Below are 10,590 nucleotides of genomic sequence, written 5' to 3'. Positions count from 1 at the left end.
TTACCCTAGTGGTGGACAACGATCGCGAGAGCGACTCTGCAACTGTGCATGACCAAATGCAGAGAACGGCATGGTCACTAAACTGCTCAGAGTACAATGGAACCAACCCTTTCGCTTTGGTATATCATGGAACTGCGACAGAGATTAAGCAGACTCTGTTTTTGTTAAAATAATTCAGTAGATGCGTCGTTTGCTCCATTTGATCAGTACCGCTACAGCGAAATGTCTGCACACTGGTTGCTAGGAACATGTAGGCATGGCACGGGTGACAACAGACAATAGTCTTGCCATCAAGAAAGATGGCTGGGGAACTTGCTGAGTCAGCGTTATCGCCTACAAAGATAAACATTGGAATCCCTGACAAACAAAGAAACCAACAAAAACATTGCAATCCTCCCAATTCCTTCCTTGCTGTCTTCTTCAGTTACGGATCTGCGAGTTAGTTGCGAAATGCTAATTTTGCTTTCGTAATTGCACCTCATCTGAAAGCATAAGAGAAATCTGTCCTCAATTTTCGCAGTCCAGAGCAGGGACTGAGCAGTGGAGAGCAGGAGACGCTAACTGAATGAAAGCATCGATTCCGGAAACTAATAAATCAGTTCATCCAAGAACCGAATCGAGGCCAGGCCCCTGAACATGAGCAAATCAGCAAAGTACTAGCGAAGAACAGATGAGATGATATCTACAGACCCTGCACGGCCCGTGGATCGCCCAGTGGCTCTGTGCTCAGTGTTACTCGCGAGCACGACACCTAAACCCACACGATCATGATTTATTCAACACGAGAATCGAACTGAGACTGGAATCAAACTAGGTAGGAAGGACTTGTTGGTTCTTGCTGGCGATCGACGGGGGGAGGGCGGGCCGAGGCGGCGAGAGGCCGGCCTACTCGTCGTCGTCGTCGTCCTTCTTGGCGCCGGCGGCGCCTCCACCCTTGGTGGCGCGGTTGGTGTTGGCGTTCTTGGAGGAGACGAGGCCGACGTCCTCGTCGGCGTAGCCGTCGGCGCCCTCCCAGGTGAACTTGCCGCCGCGGCCGCCCTTCTTGGGGTCGCCGCTCATCCCGGAGGCCGACTTGCGGTCGCTGCGGTAGTCCGCGGGGACCTTGTGCGGGTTCCGGCTCTTCTTGCCGCCGTCCATCGCCGCTTTGTTTGGTTGATTGCTGGGTGCTGCTGCTGCTGCGAAAAGAGGATGAATGCGATTGCTAATGGAAACTGGATGGAGCGCTGCTTGTTTTTGGGATCGGGTTTTGGGAGGGCTTTATTTATAGACGGAGAAAGCAGGAGCGAGGGAGGGAGGCGAGAAGGGAAATGATCGATTTATCCTCATCTTAAAAATTAAAAAGTTTTTAAGATTCTCCGTCAATTTTTAGGCACATGCATAAAACATTAAATATAAACAAAAATAAAAAGTAATTGCACAGTTTACCGATAAATTGCGAGACGAATCTTTTAATCCTAGTTAGTCTATAATTGGACAATATTTACCACATACAAACGAAAGTGCTACGATAGCGAAATCCAAAATTTTTTCGCATCTAAACAAGACCGGGGGCTGTTGCCCGGTCAAGATGGTGCTGATAAAACCCACCTCACTCAGCAACGCGCAGTAGCAGAAGATAAAATTTGCTGATCTTTTATTTTGGTCATCGAATCAACGTACGCAGAGAAAAAGAGATAGGAGGAGCTGCTTCTTTTGCCTTTTGATTTTGGCCCGGAGTAGCATTGTATCATCAGTCACGGTGTGCTTGGATTACTAGATGCTTTGGTATGGTTCAGTTTGATTTGATTTGATGTTGCAAGCCAAAAACAGGAGAAGAGCAAGCTTCACAAGAGAAGAAAAAGGCTAATTGTAATGTCAAACGATCTTACATGCTGAGTTTTAATGGTGTTGCGCCCAACATAAATGGCTTGCAAACAGGCTCAGTGTGTTCTCATGGAGAAATTGGGAATAGTGGCACCATCATCCAATGTTGACTCTGAAACGGTGCGCAAGTACAAAGCTACCTTCAAGGCGCTGCTGTCAGACTCCACACACGAGGCGTTGCAGCTTCTTTTGGGTGGGGAGTGACCCGATCGCCCATGAACTTGGATATGATCGGGTTGGATGAGGATAATTAATCCCTCGCCACCAACACCTCTGTCGCTCAGTAGTTTTGGTGTAATTACAACCACATGCGAGTGTGGTGTGGGTGTTGGATGTGACTTTCGGTAATCCTTGGATTACCATAACTTCACACTAACGGTAGCAAAGTCTTTTATTTTGCTTAATGAAAAACGTGCTAAAGTACGACTCGAAAATAAATATAAATAGCTTGCAAACACAAATTTTTTAGCGGCCAAGATCCAAACAAGGCCTAAATAAAAAAAAAATATTTCTATTGTAGCCTGTGAGTCGGTACGATGCTGTTCCATGTCTCATTGGGCAGGGCGGCAGGCACCGAGACCGCATACGGTTTCCAAATAGAAGAAGGAACTTGAGTGAAATTCATTAAGCGAGAATTTTAAGCAAGATCTAGGTGCCCACAACCTTTTGTTTTTTTCTTGAATGGGTTACGAATGAAAAAGGGGTAGCCAAAATGAATGAGATCAAATCAAATCTCTCTCTCTCTCTCTCTCTCTCTCTCTCTCTCTCTCTCTCTCTCCATTTTGCAGTCTTGTGTTGAATTCAAAGGAAGTGGAGGGGATTCCATGTTACTTGGGGCTTACGGACGCTGGAGGTCGGCCTTTTGTGGTCGCACACACAGTCACAGGTCAGAGCCCCCCTATCACCTTACTTGGGCCTTACGAAGGCTAATACAGTAGTACTACTACTACTACTAATCATTGGAGTACTTGAAAGCGTGGTATGATAAGTTTGACTTTGATGCACGGTTCAACAAATCTTCTGGGCGTCTTTTAGCATCATCTCGTTGGGTTCGGTCTAGCAGACGGGAAGGAGGCGCGGACCGGCTCACGGGGCACGGGCCGCTCTGGCGCTCTCCCTCCGCGCGGCGGAATCGGAATCAGCGAACGGCCGCTGGTGTTGCGCGCGGGGACGTGGTTTTCTCGGAGGACCGCCCAGTTTTGCTGGTGCCCGCGGCAGCCGTGGTCCGGACGGCACGCGCGGTTGGGATAAGATCAAGAAGCACCGGCCGGCATGGCAGCATGACACCGGCACATGGCAAAGGCAAGGGCTGGGACAACAAGGACGGCCAAATCAAAACCGAAAATATTTGGTCGCGTCACTCCCGTCACGTGTGAGTCACCATCGATCAACCAGCCAGTCAGCCACCCTGCCGTGGCGCACTGTACACGTACTAGATCCATTCTCTTTGACCAACAGCCTCAGCTGCAAACGCTCAGCAAGAAAATCCAAATCAATCAATTGAAAACGTGTTCTATCTCTGTCAAAAAAAAAACACAAATGTAATCTTACATCTAATTTAAATAATGGCAGTTATATGTGTTTCAGATGTAAAAGGTACATTTCATAACGAATATCATCAAACTTGTATGATATCCGTTTTTTTCCCCGAAAAACAGGAGGAACCGAGGGCGAGCCTCTCCTCAAATGCATTATCGAACCAAACAAAAGCGGTACGAAGCCAACACTTAAAAAGAACAAAAACGCTAATTACCTAAATATCATAAATAATACTCCATACTAGTAATGTTTTATACTACTTGGACAAATGGAGTAACAAAATCAATCAATCAAAACAATAAAACATGAAAAAGGTAAAATACTAATTACCTGAATATACAATAACACGTTAGCACACAACGGATAACCGAATCTTTCAGTTAACACAAGCATGGAGTACAGCAGCGCAGCCCTCGTGTTGGGCTTTCTACTATAGTCTTGTTTTTCTCTTTTCCGTAAAAGGACCTAGTATTATGATCCTACTCATCACTGTATAATTCTCCCCTAAATTCTCCGACAGATTCCAGTTAGAGAAGCAGGGGCCATGTCGCCCGGAATTCTCCTGGCCATCAGATCTCTCATCGGATGGCCACGATTTTTTGAAGCGGATTCTATCGGAAGCCAATTCTGCTGATTCTCGTTGGATTCTTCCGTTTCCCCCCTGCTTCCTCTGCTTCTCTTCCGAATCTACAGAGGCAAATATATATCCCAACTTCCGCTTCTCCATCTAGCTTCTCACCCCCTCCTCTCTCTCTTCGCTCTATCTCGCTCTCCTCATCTCCGATGCGGGCAGGGCGATGGCGCGGCACAAGCCGGCGTCGGCGTCGGCGTCGGCCCTCCTCCTCCGCCGCCCTCCCTCGGCTGCCTCTCATCTCTGTTTCTCCCTCCCCTTCCTCTATCTACCCTTCTCGCACGAGGCGGCAGCAGGCGCGAGGCGGCGGCAGGCGTGACGAGACGGCGGCCCCTGCGGGCAGAGCGCTAGTGCGGTTGGGGCCTGGTGGCCACCTCCCTCTCCCTCATCATTCGCGTGGGATCCTCAATGCCTTCTCCTGCCGAGGAACGGGCGCTCCTCTGGTTGCCAAAACCCTAGCTACCTATACGCGTGCTACAAATTGGTTACATGCTTGTTACCTCCTCTGATCTGGTTTCGTTATTGTTTTTCAGGATTGATTTCAGCTTGTTTTCTTCCCTTCCTCGTCTATGATTGTTCAGGTACAAAGGAAGGGAGTTTCCGCATGTTCAAGACAACATGTGTATAATTCCTGTTATTTCCTATGGCTGATTCCACAGTTTGGTTGAGGTACATTACTATGATTACAGACAATTTTAGAGATCCATTAATTACTGCGATTACAGAGAATTTTAGAGATTCAACTTTACTTAGAAAATATAAATTTATGCAATAGATAGTACAATGGCCTAATTGGAATTATTTTTGCACAAAATGACCAATAGGAGATGGCTGTCCACCTTAATCCGGTTGCCATCAAGTAGCCGGGGGGGAATAAAAAAAATCTCTACATAATTAGTTGTTAAGAACGTCTAATTCAATACCGAAAATATTCAGTGTAAGTCAAATTAGGCAATGTGCATGTCTCTGTTAGGTAGTTTTTTCAGTTGTTATGGAAGGAAAGTAAAGTTTGGTTATGGCTGCACCGTGTATTATGTGGTTTATTTGATTTTCATGCGTACTTGCACTTACTTGCATTGTCCCATTTTTTCACTATAGATGGTTTATTTGATTTGATCCAAAAATTTAAGCTTGCAAAGGATCCTGTACAAGCAGACAACCAATACTCCAGCTAAAGATGAAAAACGAGGTGGACTGGAACTTCTGACTCCTAATGATTCTATAGTTGGGTGCCATGTCATGGAATCCTGCTTAACATAACTTAATACATAATTTTTTCATGCTCATAGTTAATTGGATCTGATTATCTGAGACATGACTGTTCTGTCCATATTATGGATGTTGGCTTCGTCCTGCTATTATGCTCCCATACTCTGGAGAATCAGGTCACTGTCATTTTTTTTGTTTCTAATTTTGTATTTCTCATGTTAATATGTTATTTATATTTCATTTTCTTCAGCTAGGACCTTATTAGCAACACAACTCTGAATTATAGTCACAATCTGTTGGTGTAGCAGCATGAGGAATGTTTTTTTTGACTTTGTATTTTGATGATTATTATATATTAAGTGGCCACAAAGGTCAAAAAACCTGATGCTCTGCTAATCATGGATGAGGTTGACAGTATGACTGCTGGAGATAGGGGTGGTGTTGCTGATCTTGTTGTTTGCATCGAGATATCCAAGATTCCTATTTTCTGCAATTTAAATGACCTTCATGGTGAGAAATTGAAGAGCATTGTTAATTGCTGCCTGATGCTCAAATTCAGCAAACCAAAGAAACAACAGGTGTCCTCCCAATCTGCACATGGAATCTCTTTGTTACTAATTTATGGCGAAGATTTGTCTATCCATGTTTATTGAACAAAGATACATATAGTTGCTAGATGATTAACAATAATAAGGATACTTCATAATAGGTAAAAAAATGAATGTCCCAATGGCTGTTGTCCTCATTTTTTCATGCAGTAGCTTCGTCTTCTTCTTCTATCTCGAATATTTTAGATCTATCTGTTTTTCTTCAGATGTATTTGCGTTGCTCTTTCTGTTCCTGCTTGGTCAGTCCCCACGTGCTCTCTCCTCCTTTTCATTGTGTTGGTTCTAACAGATGACTTAGGCTGCAAGAATTTGGGTCTCTATTTCTTTCCTCTCTTACTAATATAGTTGATTTGACACTGCAGATAAGCTATTCCCCTTGCCATACAAGATGCTAAATTCCCGGTGCTTCTCTAGTCTGCCATCAATGTGAGGTACCTGCAAACAATATGGGAGCTTCCATCTGTGCTTTGATTGCCCGATGAGCATGTTGTTAGTGCACATTCAATAAGGCCGGTGATTTTGTGCGATTTGGTGTATAGTTTGTTGCTTCATCCATTCCCTCAGTATGCATACTTTGTGTTCTGTAGCTTGCTGCATTGGCCACAATTTGGTCTAGAGGTGTGATTTTCTGTTTACAAGATCCACTACAATGAGGATGTTGCTTCTCCATAGGTGAGGTTTATATTTAATTGTCATCAACTAAGATCTATAGAATAGAAATTAAAGCAAATTCAATTCAAAAAGGCAACTTTTTTTACAATGTGCCTATTATGCATATTCGCTCCTGGTACATGTTGCAGTGGCACAATATCATTTCTTCTTTGCAATCTGTTCTTTTATGATTTTGTTTCAAGAATATTAGTTTGGTTGTCAAAGTATCAGTTTTTTCAATTATAACATTTGTTGATGCTCAACTTAGTTATAATCACATAGATCCATCATGTAAACCAAGGGGACTAAAACTCTGTTCTATCAGATCAATGTGTTATCCTTGTTTTGGCTGAACTACTTAGTTTTTTTTCCTATTCATTGTTTTATGAATATTTCTAATTTTTCATATAGGACTCCAAATGATGTCAGATTTTATGTTACTCAATGATTTTTGATCTCTTTGTCCCTTCTCTGCCCCCCTCTTGATTGGTTCATATGCTGTTAACAACTTCATGCTATGTGAACAGATTCGTCCAGTTGGCAGATCACTGATTCATTTGCTGACCCCTACGAATCGAAATGTTTGTGAAGGCATAGAAGAACTAGACCAAGTCCTTCCACCTAACGTAGTAAACTACCAGTATATGTAATTTTTACCTGCACATTGTACCGTATGCATATACCTATACACATGTACTATACGCATCGTGTACATGTATATCTCCATCACCATGGTCTCATTATGGGCATTAGCAGCATGTGTATAACATAAGTGTGTTTACTCACCTGACCGCGCGATGGCGCGGATTTCACTAGTCACTACTTTAAAGGTGGTGTTTAATTTGAAAGACGGATATTCTTGTTTTTAGGCTCTGTTCTAGATTTTAAAAAAAATCATCCAAACATGCTAGATTCTACTGAATTTTAGTACGTACATACAAAATCCAATGAATGCACTAGATTTTTAATCTAAATTTTTAGGATCCACCAGGATTCAAAGGGAACCTTAGTAGTGTTTGCTATAGAGCTCCAAGAGTTTTGCATAATTGAGTTAGCATTTGTTGTTGTTTGCAAACTCCTAAAACAAAATGCAAAGTTTAAAATAGGTCATCTCCAAGGGTTTTGCATAATTGAGTTCACAATTAGCCAAAGTGGACCCGGCTGTGATTTTTTTCCTTCGCGTGCGCTCGCGATCGTCTTCCCGCGCGTAAAGTCACCGCGGTTCTCGCATTTTTCTCACAGTTCGTGCCGTCAGTTCTTCCTGCTCCCCACCGCTCGATGCAGGTGCCTCCGCGACGACTCGTATCAGACTCGTTGCAGGTGCCGCCGCGGTGCCAGCCCGACTGTCGTGATGGAATCCCTCGTGAGTTCTGTAGCGGACGGCGACGATGGTGTTGCTCGCGATCACGATATATGGCGCGAAGAAAGTCCAGGTCGCGTGGGGGACCGGGAGACACGCGCGATCGGTCTTTTGCCAAGCCGTGCGCGGCTTGGCATATATGCCAAGCTTGCTCTCTCATTTGCCAAGTTACCCAAAATGCAAACTCCAAATGCAAAATCATTGGATACCTCTTTTTATGATTTTTGGCAAATTACAAGAATGCAAAGTCCAAATACAAAACTCTTGGAGATGCTCTAAGGAATACTCTATTTATTAAGATAACTTTGTCTCACTCGAAACAAAAAGGCAAACGAGTTTGTTTTTGGTTTATGACTTACTCCCCAAATCCCATAATAGATGATTTTAGCTTTGGGCCCTAGAACTAAGGAGTGAAGAAAGTATAGTGCATAGGAGACAAGAAGGGGAAAGATACAGATAGTGAAATAATGGGAAAAGATAAAGGTGTATTGTGAAGCGAGTATGACAACTAATTTTGGGATAAATTTTGAATGCTGGAAGATCAAATATTATGGGATAGAGAGAGTACACCTTTTATTTCTTGCTACAGTCATGCCTGCTCCATGGGGCTTCTCCACATTGGTGGCCATGTAGGGCGGATCTGCTAAGCATGAGTGTATGTCTAGTGTGTGCAAAGCCATGCAACCATGCAAACATGAACATTTCGTGTGGAACAAAGCAAGGGCAACAACAACCACCACAGAGTGTCAAACCGAGCAAGAGTCGTGGAGGCGCAAAGTATGGACGGCTTGGATCGGGGATTGCTCGAGTTAGTACAACAAAGTTCGAATCCACCATGAGGCAACTTAGGTTTAGGCCTCTAAGGAAAATGAACTCTTGGCCCATTTAATTTGGATTTTGGTGTTTGACGATCAACATGACCAAGTAGGACTAATGAACTTATAAGTGTTTGTTTTGTAGTTCAATAGGGTGCAAAGGTGGCTTGGATTTAGGCGATGTTGTGATCTAGATGATCAATACCTCAAGCAAGACATTATAAGACATGTTAAAGACATAGAAGCTCAAGCAAAGTCCAAGCCACAAGTTTGGAACCGAGCCATACGCAAGGATCACGAAGAAAATGCAAGAGAAGAAGATTCTATGAACATCGAACCCTATCTACAAGATAGGTGTCAGACCATCTCAGTGGAGAGTTTGATGGGTCATGCGGACTCTAGGCATAGGTACCCAAGAGCGATGGATTGCTATAAACGTCAAATGCTATTTTGAAGACATGTTTGTAAAAAATGGTGTTTTAAATAATATGTATGTATTAGCATTATATCTAGACATCTAGTAGTATGATTAGGGACGGCCTACCAACCGAGAGAAAACCTTTTTTCTAAATGTTGTTTACGTGTTGTTTGGTTTGTATTACAATATCGTAAATTGGAATAAAAGTACTTCAAATGCTATGGCTGGCAGTAACGTCCATAGCTTTAATTCCATACGTTTCTTGTATCTCAGTTGCCTAAGATATGGATATCCTTCAGGCGACGCCCCGACCCGCGTTACTCCATGTCTGCACCTCTCTCTCTGGCGCTTGGCAACCACACACCTCTCTCTCTCTCTCCCTCTCTCCCTCTGGCGCTTGGCGATCGCACCTCTCTCTCTCTCTCTCTCCCCCTCGACACCCAGCGACCTCCTCCCCACGTCCCATCAAGGAATTCGGCGACCTCCCCAACTCCGGTGAGCGGATCCGGCAGCGGCCATGGTGGATCCAACGAGGTATGTCCTCCTCCTGCTCTTCGTGGATCTAAGAGTTAGGGTTTCGATGAGCTCTTCCTCTCATCTTTCACAACTCTAGTGGGCTTATAAAGGAAAGTTTGGGGGAGGAGGGTCAACCAGACAGTGTGATGGGGAGGACGGTTTAGGGGATCTGGTGGCTGATAGTGGAGGCGCTCAGGCCAGGTTGGATGGGGCGTCATGGTGGTTCGCCAGAATTAGAGAAGAAAACGGTGCCTAGAGAGGGGGGGGGGGGTAGAGGAAGAGGGAGACCATCACGAGCGAAGTAGGGGCTCATCAAAGCTCCATGGTACTACGCCTTGGTAGGGCGGTGGGCAGCAGCAGAGGCAAGGAGCGAGTTGGTACGGACGCCATGGCGAGAGAATTGAAGGAAGATGAACAGTACGTCGCCTGAAAGAAGAGTTTTCACCTTAATTCTATTTCATTTTCGTTTCTATAACCAAACAACTCGTTATTGTTGTTGAGAATCCAAAAAACGATTCTAACTTAGGTATGCTCGATGCAGCTGTGAAAAGGCAAATTGATTAATACGTTGAGGAAGTAAGGCCTTGTTTAGATCAAAAAACATTTTGGATTTTGACACTGTAGCACTTTCGTTTTTATTTGACAAACATTGTCTAATCATGGAGTAACTAGGCTTAAAAGATTTGTATCGTGATTTACAGATAAACTGTGTAATTAATTATCTTTTTTATTTATATTTAATCTTCTATTCATGTGTCGTAAGATTCGATGTGATGGAAAATCTTGTAAAGTTTTGGATTTTTGGGTGCATTTAAACAAGGGCTAACTATTGTAGATCAGGCTCTGCAACGTTCTAATCCAAACTCCGTCTCAGTTCGACGTAGCACGACCAAGGCCACCTCAGCATCCAGCCGCGTAGCACGACCAATCGCCTGCGCCGGAGCGCGCACACCTACGTGTCCAGCCATCTTCGTCCCTCC

At 44.1% G+C, this 10,590-nt stretch overlaps 1 protein-coding gene and 1 long non-coding RNA gene across 13 annotated transcripts; one reads left to right on the top strand and one right to left on the bottom strand.

The window, feature by feature from the left end:
- On the bottom strand, nucleotides 554-1,250 carry LOC8065892. Its single transcript, XM_002439361.2, has one exon. The coding sequence runs from the start codon at nucleotides 1,135-1,137 to the stop codon at nucleotides 886-888; it is 252 nt and encodes an 83-aa protein (XP_002439406.1). The 5' UTR covers nucleotides 1,138-1,250; the 3' UTR covers nucleotides 554-885.
- LOC110430285 lies at nucleotides 4,140-7,369 on the top strand. 12 transcript variants are annotated; one of them, XR_002447611.1, is made up of 6 exons: nucleotides 4,140-4,476; nucleotides 4,567-4,614; nucleotides 5,132-5,820; nucleotides 6,213-6,281; nucleotides 6,438-6,522; nucleotides 7,029-7,369. It is a non-coding gene; the product is annotated as an uncharacterized LOC110430285 (long non-coding RNA). The 12 variants fall into 12 exon arrangements; XR_002447614.1 differs by having other exon boundaries at nucleotides 4,140-4,614; nucleotides 5,132-5,222; nucleotides 5,323-5,820; XR_002447608.1 differs by having other exon boundaries at nucleotides 4,140-4,702; nucleotides 5,132-5,222; nucleotides 5,323-5,820.

The sequence above is a fragment of the Sorghum bicolor genome, chromosome 9 (genome assembly GCF_000003195.3).
Source record: "Sorghum bicolor cultivar BTx623 chromosome 9, Sorghum_bicolor_NCBIv3, whole genome shotgun sequence".
NCBI lineage: Eukaryota > Viridiplantae > Streptophyta > Magnoliopsida > Poales > Poaceae > Sorghum > Sorghum bicolor.
Note: the sequence above shows the minus strand (reverse complement) of the source record. Positions and strands in the feature narration are given on the sequence as shown.